The sequence below is a fragment of the Lipotes vexillifer genome, unplaced genomic scaffold, assembly GCF_000442215.2.
Source record: "Lipotes vexillifer unplaced genomic scaffold, Lipotes_vexillifer_v1.1 scaffold400, whole genome shotgun sequence".
NCBI lineage: Eukaryota > Metazoa > Chordata > Mammalia > Artiodactyla > Lipotidae > Lipotes > Lipotes vexillifer.
Window position 1 is genome coordinate 103,491 of NW_006786594.1, and position 27,086 is coordinate 130,576.

Consider the following 27,086-nt stretch of genomic DNA (forward strand, 5'->3'; position numbering starts at 1 on the left):
ATGGGCCTCTCACTGTTGTGGCCTCTCCCGTTGCGGAGCACAGGCTCCGGACGCGCAGGGTCAGTGGCCATGTCTCACGGGCCCAGCCGCTCCGCAGCATGTGGGATCTTCCCGGACCAGGGCATGAACCTGTGTCCCTTGCATCGGCAGGCAGACTCTCAACCACTGCGCCATCAGGGAAGGCCCGCAACTCACTTTTTACTTCACAATATATCTTGTATATCTCTTCCATCTCTATATAGATCTAACTCATTTAAAATATAGTATGGTAGTCCATTAAAAGCTGAGTTCTTTTATAAGTTATTAAATAAGGTCATGCTGAAATTGTACTACTGTCCTTAAAAGGCCCAAAGTGACATAATGTAGCAAAACTCACAAAATATTAAATGGCTTAAAAATTTGATGGGATCTAAAATTTTCTTTACCTTAGATAGGTCTTTATAGTAATGCAGATCTAAATTACAAACATGTTTATTTACCAAACATTTATTGAATGCCTGTTATGTGCTAAGTAGAATATCAGACATAAAATGATGCTAAGAGTCCTGCTTTTTAAAAAGCTCACCAATAACTAAGGGAGAGACACACAAACAGACCAAAAGAAAAAAAAAAAAAAGATGATTAAGGTACTAAAGAAACAGAAGAAAGAGCCATTATCTCTGCTTGGGAAAAGTGGGAAAGACACCTCTACAAAGGAGGCAACAGATGAGCAGGATCTTGAAGAATGAGTAGAAACTTGCCAGGTAGAGAAGAGACTGAGCATATGTACAACGGTAGTGAGTCATAATGAGACCTGGCCAATCCAGGGAATAGTAGCACTGGAGGTAAAGAACAAGGCAGAAGTGGTGAGGAGCGAGGCTGGAGACAGATACTGAGCCCAGACTATGAAGGGTTTCTATACACGCAATACTACGGGGTTGGTCCTTATCGTATAGGCAATAGGGAACAAGCAGAGCCCTTTAGGCAGAGCAAGATTTGCTATTTAGGTAGATAACTCTGGCAATGGCCAGAGTAAAGAGGGTTTGATGGCAGGGAGACCACTGAGGAATCTGTTTTAATAGTCCAAACAAAAGATGGTAGAGGGCTTCCCTGGTGGCACAGTGGTGGAGACTCCGCCTGCCAATGCAGGGGACACGAGTTCGTGCCCTGGTCCGAGAGGATCCCACATAGCGCGGAGCGGCTGGGGCCGTGAGCCATGGCTGCTGAGCCTGCACATCCGGAGCCTGTGCTCTGCAACGGGAGAGGCCACAACAGTGACAGGCCCACGTACCGCAAAAAAAAAAAGAAAAAAAGATGGTAGCGTATTTGAGATTACTGTATTTCTACACATACATATCTGTATGTTTAAAAATGCACAGAAAATGTCTGGCAACATATACACCAAACAGAAACAGTGGTTACGTGAGAGAAGTAGAATTGGGAGAGAAGAAATAGGGGAATTTTTACTTTATAAACTTCTAAAGGGTCTGAATTTTTTTTTAAAGCATTCATTACTTTTATAACAATAATAATTTTTTAAAGAATAGGGCTTCCCTGGTGGCGCAGTGGTTGAGAGTCCACCTGCCGATGCAAGGGTTTTTGAGAAGACGAGATAGGACATTTATATCTCAAAGATACAGGCAAGTTTCTCCTAGGATGACTTGTTTCCCCTTTGTTTACTATTTACAAGCCTCTTAAGATCACCCGTATTTATTAGAAAATCAATCAACTTGTTCCCCACTGTCAATGTTACCCGGGGCTCCCGTGGGGAAATCAGAATCAGACGCCTCAAGTCCAAGAGAGTCAGTCCCCTGGCCTCTTACAGGATATTGGGGCAAGAGGAATTGCCCTGCTGCAGAAGTGGCTCCCGGTCCAAATTGGTACACAATGAGCAGTGACAGTGGGGATGGAGTAGATGGCTAGATCTGAAAGAGATTTCAAAGGTCATAATACGAGTTGGTAATTTGGAAAGAGCAGAGTAAAGGTTAATTACAGAAGAGAATAATAAAGCCGTAAGTCAAAATATAGAAATAAGGAAGGAGAGGTAAGTTGGAGAAGAGACTAAAAAATAAATTAAAAAAAAATCAGTTTGAGACACATTAAAGTGTCTGAAGTACTTATTAGATACTCAGGTAAAAATTTCCACAATTAGATAGAAATGCAAATCTAAAGACAAGGAAGGAAGCCAGAGTTAACATATTTGGAAATAACTGGCAAATAAAATATAGTCAAAGACATAAACCAAGGCTGGTACCTAGTATGTGCTGCAGGACCTTCCCTATTACCTCCAAATCATCTTCTTGTTATATCTGGAAATTGCCTGGGCCAATTTTAACTAGTATTCAACTGTGAACAATATATTCAAATAATTACTCAAAGTCTCTTGATTTTCACTAAAAATATTAAAAATTAAAGCTACGTTGGAAGCTATAGTTAAAAAGACATAACGATGTATGGTCTGATGGTATCTTTTATAACTCTAAATCCATACCTATGCTTACGCTCAAATTCACTTTAATTTTGAATTGCTTTGATCTTTATAATTTATCTCTAGATTACTTTGTTTCTATTACTTTGCAAATCTTACAACAGCTTTTGACCAAAAGCAATATAATTCTGACCTGAAGTAACGATAATGCTTTATAATCTTCCTCTTAAAAGCAGAGGTTAAAGAAAAACCTCTCTGAAGGCATCTGAAATTAAGGTACTTTGCTCTTGATCAGTCATGCACATCAAGACCAATTTATCTCTCCAATTAGTTTTCTCAGTGCACATTCTATGAGATTGGACAGGCAGGCTGAATGCAAAGATTCCACATGGAGGTGTATTATAAGGGAGACTAAAGAAAGTTCCCAGATAGAAAGTAAACAACTGCTGTATGAATAAACTGAAAGAAAACATGATACTACCTAGCAGCCTCAGGAGCAAAGGAAAAGTGATCTTATATTAAAAGGAGAGGGATGGGAGGCTAAACAGGGCATGTGCTTCAGGAAAATGACTTTCCAAATCATCCTACAGAGCAGCACCTCAAGAGATAAACATTTCATATCTCAACCCTTCCACCTGGGCCACAGTACAATATAATGGAAAGGCAAAGGCCTCACTGTGCTCTAAGTATGGGTCACAGACTTTAACACCACTTCCCTTTTCTCCCTGTACTCCTGCTATGCCACTCAGAATCTCAACTGAGTGCCCATCTCCCTCATCTTTTACTTATGCTGCTATAATTAAGTAGTCTGGCCTAAAGAAATGTAAGCCCCCTGCTAAAGACCTAGTACCTTCTCTAATGGATGGGACTCATAACATCCTACAGCCTTCAATTTCTGATCAGCCAGAATGGATTTTACCTTTTATGTATCCATTTAAACTAATATTTACAAGGAAAGAGGACACACTGGAACAGCTTAAACAGGAGGAGAAAATGGTAACAGAGTATAATAAAGTAGTGATGGCCATAATAATCAATGCTGTTGCCTGACACTCAGACATTGTGTTGAGAACTTCACATGTATCATCTCACTTAATCAGGAGGCATGATACCTTGACAGTGCTTTCCATGTTGAGTCAGATTCTTTTTTCTTTATTGAGGTATAATTTAAAAACAGTAAAATGCATGGGTCTTAAGTATTCAGTTCAATGAGTTTTGACAAGGGACTTCCCTGGTGGTCCAGCGGTTAAGAATCCTCCTTCCAGTGCAGGGGATGCGGGTTTGATCCTTGGTCAGGGAACTAAGATCCTGCATGCCGCAGGGCAACTAAGCCCGCGAGCTTCAAATACTGAGCCCGAGTGCCACAACTACAGAGCCCGCACACTCTGGAACCCGTGCACCACAACTAGAGAGAAGACCAAGTGCTGCAATGAAAGATCCTGAGTGCCACAACTAAGACCTGACACAGCCAAATTAAAAAAAATAAAAAATAAAAAAATAAAAGAAAGAAAGTAGACAAGCAACACCATCACCCCAGAAAGTTCTCCTTTCCAGTTAATACCTCTATCCTGACCACCTGAGGCAACCACCGTTCTAATTTCTACCACAATAGATCACTTTTGCCTTTTCTTGAATATCACATAAATGGAATCATTCAGTATAATATTCCTTTGGGCAATGCTATATTTTTAAGATTCATCCATGTTTTGCTGTACCAGTAGTTCTTTTCTTTTTATTGCTAAATAAATTTTTTCTCTTGGATGTATACCTTGGAGTAGAACTGGGTCATAGGGCAAGGTATGTTTAATTTTATAAGAAATTGACAAAGTGGTTGTATCATTTTATATACTCTTAGCAGCAATGTATTAGAGTTCTAAATGTTCCACATTCTTACCAATATTTTATCAGTATTTTTAATTACAGCCATTCTGATAGGCATGATACCTTGTAATTTTATAATGCATTTCCTTAATAACCAACGATGGTGAGCACCTCTTTATGTGTTTACTGGACATTCCAATATCTTCTTTTCTGAAGTATCTGTTCAAGGCTTTTGACCATGTTTTACATTAAAGTTGTCATTTTATACTTATATATTCTGGATTTGAGTCCTTTGCCAAACAAACAAACTGGAAATATTTTTTTTCCTATTTGTGGTTTGCCTTTTCATTTTTTTTAAATGATGATGATTTTATTTATTTTTATTTATTTATTTTTGCCACACCACACAGCTTGCAGGATCTTAGTTCCCCAACCAGGGATCGAACCTGTGCCCACGGCAGTGAAAGCACGGAGTCCTAACCACTGGGTGGCTGGGGAGCTTCCTGCCTTTTCATTTTTCTTAACACTGTCATCAGAGAGAAGAATTTTAAATTTTTGAAAAGGCCAATTTAGAATTTTTTCTCTTACAGTTAAGTGCCTATTGTGTCCTAGGAAATCTCTGTCTACCCCCAAATTTCAAAGATATTCTTAGATGTTTTCTTCTAGATGTATAGTTTTAGCTCTTACATTTAGGTAAATGACCCATCTCAAATTAATGTTTATGTATGCTATGAGAATATTTAATGATTTTTCCCCCCATTCAGACATCTAGATGTTCCAGCACCATTTGTTGAAAAGAGTTTCCTTTCCCCACTGAACTGCATTGGTGCTTTTGTCAAAAACCAAATGACAAAATACATATAGATACATTTCTGGACTTTCTATTCTGTGATTTTGTTTTTAAGGCAAGTATCTCAAATTTAAATCTAAAAATAATAAAATTTAGAAGAATTTGGTAGTAGTATGCTAATTAAAAAAACCTTCAATGAAATACTGCAGCAAGCTATTGCTAGATCCTAAATTAAAGTTAGATAATACTATTCTAACTGATGTGTAAAGTGTCATACTAAGAACAATTACATCTATAGTAAATCACGGGTATTTTTGGATTTAATATTTACGATTTCAATCATCTGTGCTATCTCTAAGCATCCATGATTTATAAAGCCATAGTTTTGCTAAGGAACAAATTTCAATCATTTGTGCTCTGAGGCTTGTGCACACATGTGAGTAACTTACCAAATGAATAACCCTAGTTGAATCTTCAGCATCCATATCTCAGCAAGGTTCACGACCTATCATCATGTTCTCATTTCAGGAGTAAAATTATATGTTATACTGGTATTTCTCAACCCATGGAGATTCACAATGGTTTTGGACCATATTAATCAAGAATGTGAATGGCTTAAAAAGAAACGAAATTGAGCTATTTGTAATGAGGTGGATAGACCTAGAGTCTGTCATACAGAGTGAAGTAAGTCAGAAAGAGAAGGACAAATACCGTATGCTAACACATATATATGGAATTTAAGAAAAAAAAAAATGTTATGAAGAACCTAGGGGTAAAACAGGAATAAAGACAGAGACCTACTGGAGAACAGACTTGAGGATATGGGGAGGGGGAAGGGTGAGCTGTGTTAGGGCGAGAGAGAGACATGGACATATATATACTAACAAACGTAAGGTAGATAGCCAGTGGGAAGCAGCCGCATGGCACAGGGAAACCGGCTCGGTTCTTTGTGGCTGTCTGGAGGGGTGGGATAGGGAGGGTGGGAGGGAGGGAGACAAAGAGGGAAGAGATATGGGAACATATATATATGTATAACTGACTCACTCTGTTATAAAGCAGAAACTAACACACCATTGTAAAGCAATTATACCCCAATAAAAATGTTAAAAAAAAAAAAAAAAAAAGACTACCTATTTCAAATTTCTTTTTCAAGTAATTTAAGAGGCCCAGGTGCTCTAGAGTTCCATGTTCTCACAACTGTTAGGAGGGAGACAAAGAGGGAAGAGATATGGGAACATATGTATATGTATAACTGATTCACTCTGTTATAAAGTAGAAACTAACACACCATTGTAAAGCAATTATACCCCAATAAAGATGTTTAAAAAAAAAAAAAAAAGAATGCCAATGGCTAACTATAATAATAATGTTAAAGAATACTTTTTATAATAAAAAGGTGAATTTAAAAATGTGCAAAGGGGCTTCCCTGGTGGCGCAGTGCTTGAGAGTCCGCCTGCCGATGCAGGAGACGCGGGTTCGTGCCCCGTTTCGGGAAGATCCCACATGCCGCGGAGCGGCTGGGCCCGTGAGCCATGGCCACTGAGCCTGCGCGTCCGGAGCCTGTGCTCCGCAAATGGGAGAGGCCACAACAGTGAGAGGCCCGCATAACGCAAGAAAAAAAAAAAATGTGCAAAGGACATGGATATTTATCCAAAGAAGATATACAATCCCAATCCTGGGCATATATCCGGAGAAAACCATAATTAGAAAAGATCCACACACCCCAACGTTCATTGCAGCACTATTTACAATAGCCAAGACATGGAAGCAACCTAAATGTCCACTGACAGATGAATGGATAAAGAAGATGTGGTATATATACACAATGGAATATTATTCAGTCATAGAAAAGAATGAAATAATGCCATTTGCAGCAACATGGATTGACCTAGAGATTGCCATACTGAGTGAAGACAGAGAAAGACAAATATCATATAATATCACTTATATGTGTAATCTAAAAAAAAATTGGTACAAATGAACTTATTTACAAAACAGAAATAGAGTCACAGATGTAGAAAACAAACTTATGGTTTCCAGGGGGGAACGGGGGGGAGGGAGAAATTGGGAGATTGGGATTGAGATATATACACTACTATATATAAAATAAATACCTAATAAGTACCTACTGTATAGCACAGCGAACTCTACTCAATACTCTGTAATGGTCTATATGGGAAAAGAATCTTTAAAAAAGTGGATATATGTATAACTGATTCACTTTACTGTGCACCTGAAACTAACAACATTGTAAATCAACTCTACTCAATAAAAATTTTTTAAAATTAAAAAAAAGAAGATATACAAATGGCCAATAACCACATTAAAAGATGTTCAACATCATTAGTCATTAGGAAATGCAAATCAAAATCACGAGATGCCACTTCACACCTACTAGGACAACTATAGTCAAAACACAGACAATAACAACTGTTGGCACAGATGTACAGAAATTGTAACCCTCAAAAATTGCTGTAAATTTTTGGGAATTTTTTACATTTTTTACATTGGGAATGTAAAATAGCACAGCCAACTTTGAAAAAGTTTGGCAGTCTCTCAAAAAGTTAAGCATAGAGAATTACCATATGATCCATCAATTCCACTCCTAGGCATATACCCAAGAGAGGTGAAACTATGTGTCCACACAAAAGCTTGCACATGAATATTCATACCAGCATTATTCATAATAGCCAGAAAGTGGAACCAACCCAAATGCCCATCAACTGATGAATGGATAAACAAAATGTGGTATATCCATACAATGGATTACTACTCAGCCATAAAAAGAAAGGAAGTATTGATACCTGCCACCTTATGCTAAGTGAAAAGGCCACATATTATATAATTCTAAATCTACAGAGACAGAAGGTAGATCTGTGTTGTCATGGATTTGGGGAGGGAGGAGTGGGGAGTGACTGCTAATAGCTACAGGGTTTCTTTTGGGGGTAATAAAAATGTTCTAGAATCAGAGAGTGGTGATGATTACACAACCTTGTGAATATACTAAAAACCATTGAATTGTATACTTTAAAAGGTGAATTATATTGTATGTGAATTATTTTAATTAAAAAATACTTCTTGATGGTTGGATAATAAAAAAAAATGTGAGACACAAGAATGACTGAAACAGGATGCTATGGAATATTTAAAAGGTATGAAATATTTTCTACCATAAAATTTTAAAAACCAACAATTTCTATAGTATCTGAAAGACACATAATCTTCTTCTTGTTTGGTGACTAAAACAAAATGTTTATTGAACCAAAGCCATACCTAGGTAATGAAGAACAAGTCAAAAATCATGAAAACATGCTGTTCTAATTTTTTTACTGTTACTATCACAGTTACTGTATACTGAATTCATTCAGTAGATTAAAAAAAATCTGTAAAAGCAATCAATACTGATGAAACATCTAAAGCAAATTCATAGCCTGAAGAGATTTATGTGATCTTTTTCTACTGCATTTCTAATAGCTTCCAGCTTTAACAAATTGCACAGCTCTAGACCTACAGCCATTTCTGTTGTAGTTATGTGGAGAGTAGCCAAAATAGTTCCTGCTAAAACAGCTTTACAATTTGTCATTTTACTGGTAAGAGTCATAGAACATTTGAAAATTTGCATAATAAATTTGTAAGAATAAAAGAAGATTTAAAAAAATATATATATATATAAGTGTCACTGTTCATTAGGTTAAGTAAGTTATCATGACACACTGTTGAAGTCTGAGGAAGAAAACCCCTAAAGCCCTTTATGTTTGCTGGCTCCAGCTGAGAGAATCACAGATAGAGACTATAACAGAAGAGAGAGGGGGAGAGAATATCTGTACATACTTCATCACTTGTAAAATCCTAGCAAAAACAGCCACAAATTCCAGCGCTCTTCCAATTCATATAACACTAATGTTATTTAAGTGGGATATTATCCAAATTGTTGGAGCATAAAATTTCCCCCCTAAAACCTTAATTTTTATCCTGTTTGGTAACACCCAGCTTAAACTGCCTATCCACAAACAATAACATAAGGTTACAGAGCCATTCTACTCAGCTGGATATTTTGATAGAGTTGAATTGTCAACTGGTTTTGATATTTAAGTAAGGGGAAAATATACAAATTTCTACCTATAAATAAAAATGATTTTTTTTCAGGCAAGGCTTTACTGGGGCTAAAACTGATTTTCAAATATTGCAGTATATACATATTACATACTTATTAAATGTATATTTATATTTAATTAAATAACATATTTTATTACAGTTTTACTGACGTATACTTTATATAACACAAAATTTACCATTTTAAGTATACAGTTCAATGATTTTTACTAAATTTATACAGTTGTGCAACCATCACCATAAAAAGTTCCCTCATGCCTGTTTGAAGTCAATCTCCACTCCTACCCACAGCCCCAGGGAACCACTGATCTGCCTTTTGTGTCTATAGTTTTACCTATTTCATAAATTTCGTATAAATGGAATCATACAATATGCTGCCTTTTTTTTTTTAAGGAAATATAATACACTCCTTGGCTCAATCGTAAGTATTGATGATAATTTATTTTTTTAAATATTTATTTAGTTATTTGGTTGTGCCAGGTCTTAGTTGTGGCAGGTGGGCTCCTTTAGTTGTGTCAGGCGGGCTCCTTAGTTGCGACTTGCCGGCTCCTTAGTTGTGGCATGCAAACTCTTAGTTGCAGCATGCATATGGGATCTAGTTCCCTGGCCAGGGACTGAACCCGGGCCCCCTGCATTGGGAGCACAGAGTCTTAACCACTGCACCACTAGGGCAGTCCCCAATATGTTGTCTTCTTTTTTTTTAATTTATTTTTTGGCTGTGTTGGGTCTTCGTTGCTGCACGTGGGCTTTCTCTAGCGGCAAGCTGGGGCTACTCTTTGTTGCAGTGCGCAGGCTTCACATTGCCGTGGTTTCTCTTTGTTGCAGAGCATGGGCTCTAGGCACACGGACTTCAGTAGTTGTGGCTCACAGGCTCTAGAGTGCAGGCTCAGTAGTTGTGGCGCATGGGTTGTTTCTCCGCAGCATGTGGGATCTTCCCGGAACAGGGCTCAAACCCATATCCCCTGCGTTGGCAGGCGGATTCTTAACCACTGCGCCACCAAGGAAGTCCCCAATATGTTGTCTTTTGTGTCCGGTTTCTTGCACTTGGCATAAAGTATTTGAGGTTCATTTATGTTGTTGCATGTACCTATACTTTGTTCCTTTTTAGTGCTAAGAAGTGTTCCATTATGTGGATATATCACCATTTATTTATTCATTCACCTATCTTTGGACTGTTTCAAATTTTTTGCTATTGTGAATAATAATAACACTTTCATACAAGTCTTTGTATAGACATACGTTTTCATTGCTCTTGGGTAAATACCTAGGAATGGAACTGATGGATCATATGGTAAGTGTATGTTTAACTACACAACTGTTTTCCAAAGTAGCTATACTATTTTAAATGCCTGGCAGCAATATACGCATTTTCTCTACATTCTTGCCAACACCTGATATTGTAAGTCTATGTGAGTATAGCCATTCTAGTGGATATAAAGTAGTATCACACTGTGGTTCTAATTTGTGTTTTCCCAATGACTAATGATGCTGAGAATCTTTTCATGTGCCTTCTTTGATAGCTAATTCATAACCTTCTTTGATGAAGTGACTATTCAAGTCCTTTGTCCATGTTTTAATTGAGTTGTTTGTCCTATTATTACTGAGTTATAAAAGTTCTTTATAAGTTCTGGATACCAAACTTTAAGAGATAAATGACCTGCAGTCATTTGGCTTATCTTTCCATTTTGTTAATGATAACTTTTGAAGAGCAAACATTTTAAGAAGTCCAATCTATCAGTTTTTTTTAATTGATCATGCTTTTGAAGAAATCTTTGCCTAACCCAAGTTCTGTTTCCTTCTAGAATTTTTATAATTTTACTTCTTACATTTAGATCTTTGATCCATTTTGAGTTAATTTATTTGGCATAAGGAGAGGGTCTAGGTTGTTTGTCTGTTTTTCATATAGATGCCTGACTTTCCCAGCACCATTTGTTGAAAAGATTATCCTTTCCCCATTGAATTGCATTGGAACTCTTGTTGAAAATCAACTGACCAAAATTACGTGAGTTTATTTCAGGATTCTCTATTGTCTTTCACTGATCTACATTACAACCTTCATGCCAATATTATACTATCTTAATTACTGTAGCTTTAAAAATGTCTTGAAATTGGGTAGTATAAGTCCCTCTAACCTTACTGTTCTTTCTCAAAACGGTTTTGGCTATTCTAGATCCTTTGCATTTCCATATAAATTTTAGAATGAGCTTGTCAGTTTTTTTGTTTTTTGGGGTTTTTTTTTTATTTTTTGTGGTATGCAGGCCTCTCATTGTTGTGGCCTCTCCCGTTGCGGAGCACAGGCTCCAGACGCGCAGGCTCAGCAGCCATGGCTCACAGGCCCAGCTGCTCTGCGGCATATGGGATCTTCCTGGACCGGGGCACGAACTCGTGTCCCCTGCATCGGCAGGCGGACTCTCAACCACTGCGCCACCAGGGAAGCCCGAGCTTGTCAGTTTTTACAAACAAGTCTACTAGGATTTTAATAGGAATTGCATTTAATCTACAGATCAATTTGGGGAGATCTTAACAATAATTAGTCTTCTAATCCACAAACATGGTATATATCTCCATTTATTTAGGTCTTCTTTAATTTCTCTCAAAGTATTTTGGAGTATTTCACTATATGTGTGTGTAGGTTTTTAAACTCAAAAGAAGTATCACTAAAAGCATCACTGATTATTTAGACAGATTCAATATGAAGGTTAATATATATTACATATCCAACAATTTAATTTTATAATTTGGGCAATGCCTGGGATTTCTGCTACCTTCCCCTCAACCCATTGTGGCTCTGGCAGTAGTTTTGAAAACCAATGCACAATGTACACCATCAGAATTGTTACTGCTGAAACTGACAAAGGACTAATCTCCAAAATACACAAGCAGCTCATGCAGCTCAATATCAAAAAAAAACAAATAACCCAATCCAAAAATGGGCCAAAGACCTAAATAGACATTTCTCCAAAGAAGATATACAGATGGCCAACAAACACATTAAACGATGCTCAACATCACTAACATTAGAGAAATGCAAATCAAAACTACTATGAAGTATCACCTCACACCAGTCAGGATGGCCATCATCAAGAAATCTACGAACAATAAATGCTGGAGAAGGTGTGGAGAAAAGGGAACACTCTTGCACTGCTGGTGGGAATGTAAATTGATACAGCCACTATGGAGAACAGTAAGGAGGTTCCTTAAAAAACTAAAAACAGAACTACCATACAACCCAGCAATCCCACTACTGGGCATATACCCTGCGAAAACCATAATTCAAAAAAAGTCATGTACCACAAATGTTCACTGCAGCTCTATTTACAATAGCCAGGACATGGAAGCAACCTAAGTGTCCATCGACAGATGAATGGGTAAAGAAGATGTGGCAATGTGTACAATGTGTACAATGGACTATTACTCAGCCATAAAAAGGAACGAAATTGAGTTATTTGTAGTGAGGTGGATGGACCTAGAGTCTGTCATAGAGTGAAGTCAGTCAGCAAGAGAAAAACAAATACTGTATGCTAACACATATATATGGAATCTAAAAAAAAAATGGTTCTGAAGAACCTAGGGGCAGAACAGGAATAAAAATGCAGACATAGAGAATGGACTTGAGGACACGGGGAGGGGGAAGGGTAAGCTGTAACGAAGTGAGAGAGTGGCATGGACATATATACACTACCAAATGTAAAATACATAGCTAGTGGGAAGCAGCTGCATAGCACAGGGAGATCAGCTCGGTGCTTTGCAACCACCTACAGGGATGGGATAGGGAGGGTGGGAGGGAGATGCAAGAGGGAGGGGATATGGGGATATATATATATGTATATGTATAGCTGATTCACTTTGTTATAAAGCAGAAACTAACACACCATTGTAAAGCAATTATACTCCAATAAAGATGTTAAAAAAAAAAAGAATTGTTACTGCTGAGAATACATTTTATGTAAGACGGTTTTTAAAGCAGAAAAGAACAACCACAGGGAACAGACAACCCCTGTTTTTTTATTTTTTTATTTTTATTTTTATTTTTTTTATTTTATAGACTTTTTTTTTTTTAACATCTTTATTGGGGTAAAATTGCTTTACAATGGTGTGTTAGTTTCTGCTTTATAACAGAGTGAGTCAGTTATACATATATATATGTTCCCATATCCAAGAGCAACTTTTGAGCCTGAGGGACTTGAGTTCAAATCCTGTCTCACTTCCTCTAGTGACTGAGTTAATCTCTTGTACTTAATTACCTTATTTGAGAAAAGAAAGCTTAATCAAGGAATGTTCTAATGATTAAATGAGATAATGTATATAAACATATTAACTGAGGCACCGCAAAATAAACATCTTAACTCTTACATCTGTTCCTTTGGGGAAGTCAACCTCTTTGAATATTAATGTCTTCATTTATAAAATGAGGCTAATACAGCCTCACAGGGCTGCTATCATCAAAACATCATATAACATTATATTACAAAAGCATTTTGGAAATTTTCAAGAGGGAGAAATGAAAGATGATGTCCATGTTTCTGGCTGGACCACTACTTCATGATGGGGTCCTTCACTGCAATCCTGACAGTGAAGGACCAGGTTCAAGGGAACACATGATGAGTTCCACTCTGGGTATAATGAATTCAAGACTAAAGGAACTATAGAGCATCAGAGCTCAGTTGAAGTTACATAAACTATCACTGTTCTTGTTTAACATAAAGTGATGAGAATTTCTGCCTTTATCGTGTGTATACCTATTATAGATAAACATTGTCATTTTGCCAGCTACCATGACTAAGTTGCTTTTTCATATATCCGTGGTACCTAAAATGTACGTCTTTATGACAACCCTTTCTTCCAGAGTTGGAGCAAATACATACCTCACCTTGTGAATTGCCTTTGGTCTGGGTATTGCTGTGTTCTGATTGGTTAGTATGTGGCCAGAATGGTCCAAACAGCTCTGAGTGAATCGCATTCTTAAACTGAAATGAATATTACACATATTTTGCATTTTCATGTAATGTATTTCCTGTAAATAAATGGACAGATGTATAGCATCATGAATTTATGAAGTTTTCCAAAAAACAATTTTTCACTTGGAAAAGTTGGAATTATGTCTATACGTAAGTTTTGTGTTTTATCTATACCGTATTTGTGTGAATGAAGTAGGAACATATTTTGCTCCAGCTTGATCACCTTCATCTTGGTCATATTTGGCCAGGGGATCGTTTAGTTTGTCTCAGTTGAGGCTCCCTATTGACCAAAGTCTTTACGTATGCAGGTCTAGCCGGTCATATGGTTGGCATTACTGAAACGTTAGCTACACTTAGGTGGCGATAGCCAGTAGTCATACATGAAGATCTAAAGTCCAGGAGGCAGCATAGGTAAGGCTTAGTGAACGGACTTGAGCTAGACTTGGAGCTATGCAATAGTGAAGGTTTGGAATGATAGTATTGGCAGCATCCCAAGGAAATTTGAAGGACAAATTATCTGGTCCAAATCTTGGCTACGCCACCAACTAACATTGCTGCTATGGACAGGTTGCTTAAACCTTTCTGAACTTAACTTTCCACATCTTTGAAATTGGAAGATAGTATTTTCCTCATGGAATTGTTGTGATGATTAAATGTGTCAACACACATAAAATGCATGGCAAACTGTAAGAGTAACAGAAATAGTATCTCTTATCATTATTACTATTAGGATGTGGATATATAGGTGTTATCAGTAATAGGCAGTTGAAACCATAGATTTAATAGCATGTCACAGGCAGACAGTGAAGAAAGGAAGCCTAGAATAGAATCCCAGTGAAGTCGACATCTAAGGGATGAGTAAAGGAATGAGGACCTGGTGAGAAGTAACCGTACAAGAAGTATGATATTATAGAAACTAAGGTAAAAGGACATTTCAAGGAAGAAAAGAATTGTCTAACATTACCAGACACGAAGAAAAAAGCAAGGTTGCTACATTTCACAGCACCAAGTGCCACCATTAGGTTGTAACTGTATAAATAGAACCTCTTGTCCCATGTTCATGTATTACAGAGTAGTATATGCAGAATTGGTTAATGCAGGAGATTCTCAGACTCTAAAACAGTGTCAAGTAAGGTAAGGATTTTAAAGCATTTTTTTTTTTTTTAATGTAGGAAATTGCTAACCTTGACAAGGGCTGTTACAGTGTTAGTCATTAGGAGGAAATCAAATGGCAGTAAGTTCAAGTCTAATGCGAGCTGGGCAATTTGAGGACAGTAAAAATACCTGTGAAGAGGGCAGGGAGGAAGGTCAGTGCCTGAAGAAGACTGGTAGGTAGAGGTTTCTTGTTCTATGATGGGAAACCACGCTGATGTAAAGGAGAAGTTAAGAAGGTGGCAATACGAGAGAGGGCTACTGCACAGCATCCTTGCATCCAAAGTGGTGGGCCTGAAACAAGAGGAGGGACACCCTTGGCTTCTAGCAGAATGCTAGGAGAAAGGCTAGGTTCCTGCCACAGCTGCTTTGTAAGCTTGGTGGCAGTAAATCAAGGGAGCTCCTGTCTGGTGTCTGGTACTCTCTCTTTGAAATAAAGAGGCATAAATTTTTCAGAGGAATGACAGAAAAAGCCAATCTCCAAGTAGGAAGCAGTGTACGTTTCAGTACTTTGGAGTAAAATCTATAAGATTTTACCATTTCTATCAAAATAGAGCCAATCTTGGACCCATTTGATAGGGGTTACTTATTTAATAAATTACAAGATTTCATGCTTTAGCATGTTAATGGAGCCCTGCCAATGCCAGGACCATTGGCAGTGAAGCTTCAGCATGGTGGTATTGCTAGCATCCCCAGGGAAGCAAACATCTACTTTACAAAAGGAGGCCAGATTATTTTAAGCCATGAAAATAATGACAGAAATGATGCTATTGAGCTGTCAGTTATATCTTTTTATTGAATTTAAATGCTAGAAAAAAGTATTCAGAAAGCATCTCTTTACCCATTTATTTGTAGCACCACAGAACTCCCTCTTTGAATACTTTCCTACAGGAAATTAATATTTATTATAGATCTGTATTTTTCATGAGTGCCCTTTGGCAATAAAAATCAAAGAGAAACTTTACTTACAGGGTTCATTTCTATAATGAATTATAAAATATGTATGATTGCAACAAACCATAGCTTTTTATTCTGAAGTCAACTTGAAAATTAGCAGAAACTAAATTTTAAATAATAATTCTACCTCGTATTTATACTCACAGTTCTGTCTTACAAGGAGCTAGGATTCCATTAATAATTAAGTATCCCATATGTAACAAAAGAAACTGGCAGTCTTCTTAGTTTTATTTAATGATTCAGGAGGTATACTCAAACTTCAGAAAATTTTAATGTAACCCAACCATTTTTTGGAAAACATCAACCTGTTGGGGTTTGCACCAAATGGTTCTCTTTTAGTACTTTTGCATTTCCCTTTCTCTAGGGCCTCATAACAGGAAATGTTATCATGTCACTTTTGCATAAAAGTTGGTTTACTTTTGTCAGCAAATCACTTCTAAATGTAGATACAAAGTTAACTTTTTTATATCAGACTTTATAAAATTTGCTATCCAAAAGTTTTATAGTTCAGAAGATTAATCTCTCATTATAAATATTAACATTTGCTAGTTTTAAAAGACGTGCTTTGAGGATTTATTTAAATTGGATAAAAACGTATCATAGATGTAGAAACACACAAAGACTTGCAGTTTTCTAAACTGCTCTAACAGATCACAAAATTCAGTGGCTGATCCAAGATCGAAGTTTATTTCTCTCTTGGGTAACCAGTCCAGGTAGATCATCCATGTCTGTTAGCAGCTCTGTTTCATGCAGGCAGCGCCTCTACGGTTTTTTAGTGTCCAGCTTCCAAAGTCACTGGTTGCCACTACTCTAAATAGAAGTGAAAAGAACAGAAGCCTTGCGTAAGCAAGTCAAATAGAAGTTGCTCACATCATTCTTGCTCACACTCCATTAGCAATGAGGGATTAGTCACAGGGCCATACATGTAGCAAAAGGACCCTAGGACATGCAGTCCCCAGCCAGCAGCTGTGTGTCAGTTACACTTTACTATAACTGAGGAGGGAGGAGAAAGTCTTTAGTGGACAGCTAGCAATATGTGACATAGATACAATTGAATGTATAGGGAGAAAGACACAGTTTTAAGAGCATCATCCCACTCCTTAAGAGATTTTGGAAACGTAAAATTTTGGATTGTCACATTAACATTATGCCAGATTACTCTGCACCACTGTAGACTCAGTCACAATACCTGAAGTTCGTATAACATCTTTTGGATGTCCTCTCCACCCCCCGCCCCAAAAACATACTTAAAGGAGAAAGTAACTGTATAACATTACATAAAAAGCCATGTCGTGTTGAGAAAATTTTCACCTGTACCTGTTCCATTTTACAGTTGGTTTAGTTATTTTCCTAAATTAACTTTTCATTTCATTGATGAATTTATTCGTAAATGTGTATTGCCCCATACTATGTTTGGTATTGAGTTTCCTACTACCTAGAGATTAAGAGTTCAGAAGGAAAAGGCATATGGTGACAATAATGTGTCATACATGGAATAGAGGGATGGCAAAAGGAAAAAGTGTTTCAGTGAAGGCTTCAGAGAATGGATGATTCCTACTCTGGGGTGTAAAGAATGAATGGAAATGTCTACATTTACAAAAAGGGGAATCCAAGGGACCCTACAGGAAGAAAAAAATGGCATATTCAAGGGCATGGGGTCTGGGGAACTCCAAATTAGTTGATGTAAATAGAGTGAAGGACCCAGAGATGGAGCAAAGTCTTCAGAAGAGCCTTGGCTGTCATACTGGTAACTCAGCATGACCCATTTGGTAATTCTAAAACTCCTGGGGTAGGCAAACATATCCCTGGGATTTATGTCACTATGGAGAAGCTTTACAAGTGGTACTATAGAATATTTTCTCTTCTTTCTTAGCTTTTAAACATAAGACATATCATCACAAAAAATAAGCCAGCTGATTTATTAAGCTCAAATTATGAAAATCAAATTTTAGAGTATAAAGTATTATCTTTTTTTCATTATGTAATAGAATAAAAGTTCAGTCTGTATTTTAATTACAGTATGTTCTAAATCTTTTTTTTTCTTAAATAAATATACAGCAATACAAATAGCATCCATCCTTTTTCAATGAGAGGAATAAGAACTTTTTTACATATAAAATGAGTTTAAAGACTTCATGGGATAACTTTCATATATAACAATATATTTATATATTCATTTATATATTATATATATATTATGTATAACTTATACAACTTTTTATATAATCTCTGATAAAATAATAATCTAAAATAAGCATTATTCTTTATCTTTAACCATGCAAAATTCTTTTGTCACCGCGGGACCGTCGCGAAGTCCATACGCTTCCGCAATACCCGAGCACTCTCACTACCTGCGCAGCCAAGTCGGCGTCCCTATTTTTTTATTTTGAGTGGGAATTAAATAAATTTTTTAGATATCAATGGTGTATTTAATTTGAATAGTTCGGATTAATAACTGCTGCTTATCTTCTCACACAAGGAACAGATTTCCACCCCATCCTGGGTAATAACAATAACAACCACTTCTGTAAAGCTTACTAGGTGTTAGGTACCCTTCTAAGCACTTTAAAGATATGCACTCATTTAATCTTAATAACAACTCTAAGAGGTAGGGAATATTATCCCCAGCTTACACATGAGGAAACTCAAGTCTAGAGAAGTTAAGTAACTTGCCCAAGGTAATACAGCTAGGAAGTAGTGGAGCCAGAATTCAAATGTAGGCAGTTAAGTTGCTGAATCCATTCTCTTAACCACTCTGCAGCAAGAGAGAGCAGAGCATTTCATATACAAGTATTTTTAGACTGGGTAACTCAGATGAACCCTCCCAGACAGCTAGAAAAGCTGTCGATTTTAAAAAATTGAATCAAATACATCAGAGAATTAACAAAGGGTAGAGAATTACCAGGCCACAGTCTAAAGATGGCAGAAAGCAGAGAAGTAAGCCACACCTGGGGCATCTTTCACTATAGGGACATTTGACAATTCTGGAAAAGATAGCTAGGAGGCTGTTCGGTATTTTTGCCAGTTTCATAAGGCTACTGGAACAAAAGTTGAAGTCCAAGTCTTGTCAAGAGTGAGAGCCTGGCAAAACCCTCAGGATTGGACTGGGACTCTGAAAGCTGCATCTTAGGAATAAGGGTGAACCAGAAATAAACTGAAACTTTCATGGACTGCAGTCCAGTTTCAAGTCATCTGGGTAGACCAGAAAATTTCAATCCCTGAAACTGAATTAAGGTGATCCTGTCCTACCAATGCTTCTTCCAGGCATCTAAGGGCAAGGAAAATCCTCTATGAAGGAATATAATATTATCTGAGATTTTAAGCTATTTCTACAAATTTTCAAATAAAATATCTGGCACATAGTGAAAGAAAATCAGGCATAAGAGAAAAGACGATATGAACATGATGCAGCAGAAAAAAACAGATGTTAAAAACAGAAACAGGGACGTTCTAGATATTGGGATTATCAGAGAAAGACTTTAAGATAACTACTTTATTTTCAAAGAGATAACAGATTATATTTAAACTTGTGGCAGAGAATAATTCAAACCTATAAATAATACGAGAGATGTGAAAAATAAATAGAAATCAAGAATTAAAAAATGTTTCAAAGGGGTGAAATCACACAGTGTATGTTCTCTGGCCACAATGCAATTACGTCAGAAATCATTGATAAAAAGATAATTTTCATATGCTTTAAAATTAAGAAATACACATCTAAATGGAATAAATATACCTCTAAATCAAAGAGGAAGTCATAGTGGAAATTAGAAAATATTTTTGAACTAAATAATAAAAAAAATAATGCTATAGTATGCAGTTAAAATTGTACTTAGAGAGAGGTTTATGGACTTAAATGGATATGTTAGAAGAAACATTAAAAATTAATGAGTTAAATACCTTATAAGAAGATACAAGAGGGACTTCCCCAGTAGTTCAGCAGTTAAGAATCCGCCTGCCAGAGCAGGAGACACAGGTTTGTGCCCTGGTCCAGGAAGATCCCACATGCCACGGAGCAACTAAGCCCGTGTGCCACAACTACTGAGCCTGTGCTCTAGAGCCTGCGAGCCACAACTACTGAGCCCATGTGTCACAACTACTGAAGCTCGTGCACCTAGAGCCTGTGCTCTGCAACAAGAGAAGCCACTGCAATGAGAAGCCCGCACACCGCAACGAAGAGGAGCCCCCACTCGCCACAACTAGAGAAAACCCGCACGCAGCAACGTAGACTCAACGCAGCCAAAAATAATTAATTAAAAAAAAGAAGATACAAGAATTAAAAAAAAATAAAATGGGGCCAAAGAAAGTTGAAAGAAGGCTGTGAAGAGCAGAAATGAATGAACCAGAAAACAAACAGTAGAGAAGATCAACAAAGCCAGAGGTTGGTTCTTCACAAAGACTAATAAAATTGATAAATCCCTGAGGAATCCAATAGAGGGGCAAAAAGAAAGGTAGCCAGTGTTATGAATTAAAAAATGGATGTTACAACTGATTCTGCACATATTAACAAGCTAATAAAAGGATTTTATGAAATCTTTATGCCAATAAATTTGAAATTTTTGATGTAATAAATTCCTAGAAAAATACAACTTACCAAAAACTAACACAAGAAGAAACAAGAAATGTGAATAGTTATGGAATGGTTAAAAAAACTGAATTTGTAATTAAACTATTAAAGATATGAAATTTGTAATGAAAATTCTTCTCACAAAGAAAAATCCAAAATCAGACAGCTTTATCAGCAAATTCTTCCAATCACTGAAGGCAGAAATAATTCTAATTTTTACACAAATTATTCCAGAGAATGATAAAAGAGGGACAATTCCTTAACCTGTTTTATAAAGCCAGCAATAAAGGAAAAGTATAGACTAAAAATATAAGAAAAGAAGGAAAAACATAATTAATAAACATAATTAATGTCAGATGGTGGTTAAGTTTAGGCAGGAGGGAAGAAGTCGTAATTGGGAAAGGGCAGGTGGGTTTCTGGGGGCTGACAATGTTGTTTCTTGACCTCAGTGGTAGTTTCCACTCATTTGCTTTATAATAAATAATTAAGATACACATTTCTGTTTTTTACACTTTGCTGTATATGTATTACAATTCACACTAAAATTGTTATTGAAATTTATGGGACCAGTTTCACTTAATAAGAGAATGGCATAAATATTTGTTGACTCTCATCCTTAGATTTCAGTAATATTCTTGACTCTGTCTTTACTTACTCTAACAGACAACTTGCATTTCTTTGAGATTATTTTTTAGAGGTTAATCCTTTAATGTTTACTAGTTTCCAAATTCCACTAACATATTATACTGGAATCAACAGTTACAATTACTCTTTTAAGTAAAGGCATATTCTTGAATACTCTATACTCCCTAACTTCGGGCATTGTTTTTAAAATCCAAAATTTCATCTTGGGTTATAACACACAAAGATTAACCAATGATCTGTATGTCTGCAAGGTGCACAATATTAAGACAAATGAGATGAGTACAGTTCATCTGGGACTAAATAAACATCAACTCAGCAGTTTTTCTGGGATCTTTCACATCTGTTTCCTAACACTGATTATTTTAATCTATTTGTCTTCAGTCTTTGTCTACCCAGTCCTCATTCAAAAGCATCTGTCTAGATGTAAAAAGCTTTTATAGTAACAGGAAATTTGATTTAATGATCTGAAATATGAATGATCTTTTATTAGGACCAAGCCATTTTATTTCTTCTCTATAACTATAGTAAAAGGAACAGCTAAGTGAACATATTGTACATCAAATTTTATTCTGACAGCAATTATAAAGCCTATACTGAAATACTGCTCCTATCCACCTTTCTAAATTCTTTTTAACATCCCCTTTAGGGGAAACACTAAGCATCAAAATACAGCAGACTAAAACAATTCTGCCTCAAATTATGGAGACCCAAACTTTGGTCTATACACTGTTACCAATTTGATTAACTTAAATAAAAGTAGTATTTCTATCATAAAGTTTCTTACTTTTGGAACATGAGGATTAAATTCCACAGCTCTATGAATTGCTTCCACAGCATTAATTTCTGCTGTGCTTAACCCTCTTCTGGAGGCTGTTTCTGGAGAAAATCTGTAAGAAAACCACAAAATGAAGAAATAAATGTTTAAATAAATATTTTAATCAATTAATTAACTGAGATCATAATCTAGCCCCCTAAATCAGAGATTTCTGGTGATGGCTAAAGTCAAAGCCAAATGGCTACTAAACATAAAAGTAAAGCCTTTGGTTCAACATATAAAGGAAGGCAGCAAAAGAAATGGAAATATTCAAGTTAAGGTGAAGAAAGCCTTCAGAAGTCCATTAAAGGCACACTTTGGGTAAAGTAATAAAATAAGAAATGCTACACAGGGACATCTAGAGGATCTCATGAAATAGAAGTACATTCTTATCAAATTTTCACTGTCACAGACTGTGAACAGTCCATTCTAATTCATATCAAGCCACAGTAATCTAAGGTGAAAGAAAGCAGTTGCCATTTGGTTGGTTTCTGAATAACTTACCTGTGGAATAAAGAGAAATTCATTAAGGACAGCCAAAAATACAAGGAAATCAGAATAACTCAGAATTACAATCTCAAAACAGGTAACATGAAACCTATTTCCCTACCACATATCTTACCATTACCATCATAGCTACTATGTACTGGATATACTTTCTATCTAGCATTGCTTTGGGCATTTAACATACATAATCCTCACACAACCACCCTACAGTATTATTATTCTCATTTTACAGATAACAAAGAAACTCAAACTGATTAACTGGACCAAAGTTCCATAGCTGGTATGCTGTAGACTTTGAATTTGAATCCAAGTTTACTTAGCTCTAAAAACCTTGCTCTTTCCACTACACATAGTAAGAAGCTTCTGAGCCCCATAAGATCAAGGGTTATTCAGCAGGCAGTAGGGAAAATAAAAAGCATTGTTTAAAGTCAGTGGATGAAAAACAATATTGAGTTTAGCAGTCTTTCTAAACTATTATAGTTTTCATAACTACTTACTTATCTGAAACAGTCCTTGTCTTCAATAGTGCTGCTGTATAACAGATGGCTGCTGACTTTGGAAGGCTTATATCTATAATAATAATTTTTAATTTAGGCAAGAATCACAAAAATATCTTAAGACAATTTCTAATAAGAATAATTCATAGTTCAAATTCAACGGATATAATATAGTAGTAAAAGCACATGGACATATAATTGGAAAACCTGAGTCTGAATCTTGATTCTACTATTTACCAGCTATTCATCCTTGAACTAGCACAACTTCTTTAACCTCAGTTTTCCCAAAATAGAGAAATGGTACTTTTCTAGCAGAGATTAAATTAAACCATGTCTGTGAAAGCTCTCATACAATGGTAAAAAGTACTCAACAAATGCTTATAAGAAGCTGCTTATAATAATACTATCCAAGGAAAAAGCCATTGTATAGATAGAACTATGTAAAAACTCCACCTATTCACAGAGAAAAACTAAGATTAAAAAAAAAAAATTAACAGGACTTCCCTGGTTGCCCAGTGGGTAAGACTCCGCACTCCCAATGCAGGAGGCCTGGGTTCAATCCCTGGTTGGGGAACTAGATCCCACAAGCTTGCCGCAACTACGAGTGCACATGCTGCAACTAAGAAGCCCACATGCCACAACTAAAGATCCTGCGTGACACAATGAAGATCCCACATGCCGCGACTAAGACCCAGCACAGCCTAAATAAATAATAAATAAATGTTAAAAAAAATTAATAGTAGTTAAGTCCAGGTGATATAATCATGGGTGGTTTTCATTTTTTTCTTCTTCCAATGTTTTTGCATTTTCTACATTTTCTTAAATGATGATTTTTTTTTTTTTTTTTTTTCTTGCGTTATGCAGGCCTCTCACTGTTGTGGCCTCTCCCATTTGCGGAGCACAGGCTCCGGACGCGCAGGCTCAGTGGCCATGGCTCACGGGCCCAGCCGCTCCGCGGCATGTGGGATCTTCCCGAAACGGGGCACGAACCCGCATCTCCTGCATCGGCAGGCGGACTCTCAAGCACTGCGCCACCGGGGAAGCCCTTAAATGATGATTTTTTATAAAATAAAAAGAAATTGAGAACTACAATGAAATTAATGAGTTCTTTCTTAAAGAATGACCAAAATAATGTTATTGGCAGAGTAAGACTACAGAACTCTCTTTCCAGATTCCAGAGTTATACCAGCAAATGGAGAACTAAAGAAGTAAACTTGCTTTTAACTTTTTCAGGATTCTAAAAGGGTAAAAACTGGGGACTCATAAAAATAACTGAAAACACAGAAGCATATCCAAGTTGCTAGTTTTATTTTATTTTTAATGAATAGGTCCCATCTGATTTTTCATATTCAGTCCCTAAGCTTGTTCATCATAAGTATCATAAGCAGGCCATGCATCTGATAAGTAACATATGGAAAGAATTTCTCACAAATTTCTCCATGAGCCTATACTACTCTAAAGCACTTCCTAAGAATTCCAGATGTTTAAAAGAAATAAACTTCTCTTTCCAAGTGTAACAAATTTCAAACTTTCCAAGTCATGGAGATTCCCAAGCTAATGGGTAGGAGCTTACAACAGGAGAGTGTGAATAAGTGACTTAAATGTGTTCTAATACAGTGAAAGAAATGACCAGAAGTATTATGCTAGTTAGGATGTTTCCAGCTTGGGGTTAAAAGCTGATGCCTCACTCAGAATGAGGAGAAAGGCTATGCTTCTCAAAAATTCTCCCAACTCCATTTGTGGTAAACTGGAACTGTTATCGTATAATAATAATAATAGCCAACATATATTGACTTCTTACTTACTGTTGGGAGACTAGTAAACAAACAAATGGAATACCTAAATTTAAGTTCAAGCTTGACACTTAACTGGCTAGAAGACCTTACCCAATCACTTAACCTTCTTCTACTCCAGTTTTCTTATTTACTAACCGGAAACAGTAAAAATATTGTACTTGTCCTACCACCTCACAAGATTGTTATAAGGATCAGATGAGATTATAAATTATACTTTGTAACTAAAAAGTATCATAAAATGTTATTCTGAGTTATTCTTATATATACTCTAAGCAACTTGTTAGCCTTCCCTGCCACTCCAAAACAAATGAAGTGCATAGCACCCCACACTTTCCTATTACCTCACCTAACACACTATGCCTCAATATAACTACTATTCATTTGTCTGTATGTTCCACTAAACGGTAAATTCTACAAGGGCTAAGTCCATGTCTTCTTATTCACCACTGTATTCCAAGCGCCTCACTCACATTAGGCACTCAGTAAAAAAATGAATACATCTTGAGAGAAGGAAAGTTCCTCCTTGCAGACTTTTGCTACCAAAAGTACTGATAAAGAAGATACTTAATAGCAACTTATATCCACAGATACTAGATATTGACTGGTAAGAATGCAAAGAGAAGATCACAGAAATACCAGAGTAGGATCACATTTATGATTACTTAATAGAAAAAAAATACTTTAACCATGCTACTAACTAAGAGAATTATCACTCACCATCATATTTTGCTAGAACTGCTTGGACATCTGCATAGGCCTGTAATTCTAAAAGTGATTCTAGGAGATTTTCATGGATGTTCAACATGGTAAGAGGGGGAAATTCTTTCATCAACTGTATATTAAAAAGAAAAAAGATTAAAATTATACAAAAGGAACTCAGAGCTGAATCAAATTCACTGAGGTAGAAATTCTTTTGTTTCTTAAAACTGTGGAGACTCAACCTCTAAGAAATCTATGTATATTAAATAAATATCTTGTTATAAAACCATCAATTAAAAAAACAGTGATTCTGGGGAATTTCTTGGCGGTCCAGTAGTTAGGATTTGGTACTTTCTCTGCTGGGGCCCAGGGTTCGATCCCTGGTCAAGGAACTAAGATCCCGCAAGCTGGGCAGCACGGACAATCAATCAATCAATCAATCAATGTTAAAAAAAAAAAACACACATAGTGATTCTGCATTAACTTAACTGGCAACTTAAAACATTTTGTTTTTGAAGGAATAAAGATAAAGGTTGAGTCATCAAATTTACTTACATCTCTCATTATTTTTACTGCTTCTCTTATTCTTCCTAATTTTCTTGCACACATTGCCAGTCTTCTTTTAATATACACCAGTACATTGGTATCTCTCCCTATTTAGAAAAACAACAAATGACACAAAACTATCACTTTTATATTATGACCTGCTACTTCATTAACATATTACCTGTTAATTTTATTTGCTTACCTTGGGAGGTTCAATTAAAATTAAATTGTGTCAGAATGGAAGAATATTAATAATAGTTGAATTTGGGTGATGAACAATGAATGAAGGTTCATTATACTGCTCTATTTTTATAGATGTTTGAAGTTTTTTATATAAAAAGCTTATAAAATATAGAGAGAGAGAATTACTTTTGCCTCTAACATTAAGTAATCTGAGTACAGTATATATAAAGTAATTTGTGTATACTTGGCAAGTAGATTTTACTATTAAAATAAAAGACATACATTAATAGGAAAAAATAACATTATTAAGTTTCTACATAAACAATCTACTATTTTAATATTCTCTATTATCTTAGCTGACAAACAAAAGATATTCAAAACAAAATTTCCATGCTAGCGTAAATTTTTGGTCAACAGCAAGTAACTAACAAACTACAAAACTACTTCTAGAAAGGGCTAACAAATATCTCTGGAACTATCTCATAACTATATCTGAGATTATACAAGGACAAATGGCATGACATTTTTACAGAGGTAGTTTCATTAGTTCCAGACTGCAAAATTGCATATTCCCACAGTTGTGTGTTATAACAACACACATTAATGAAACATACTATATACATCAATATTTAGT

The 27,086-nt window shown here is 36.2% G+C and overlaps 1 protein-coding gene across 4 annotated transcripts in view; it reads right to left on the bottom strand.

The window, feature by feature from the left end:
* The window catches only part of ST7L (suppression of tumorigenicity 7 like), a 158,388-nt gene that overhangs the window by 101,091 nt on the left and 30,211 nt on the right, over positions 1-27,086 (bottom strand). For all 4 annotated transcript variants that reach the window (XM_007459036.1, XM_007459037.1, XM_007459039.1 and 1 more), the window contains exons 8-11: positions 26,279-26,376; positions 25,742-25,856; positions 23,229-23,301; positions 22,195-22,297 (exon numbers count right to left, since the gene is read on the bottom strand). In XM_007459036.1, the coding sequence (XP_007459098.1) occupies positions 22,195-22,297; positions 23,229-23,301; positions 25,742-25,856; positions 26,279-26,376 (389 nt within the window). The remainder of the gene's footprint in view (positions 1-22,194; positions 22,298-23,228; positions 23,302-25,741; positions 25,857-26,278; positions 26,377-27,086) is intronic.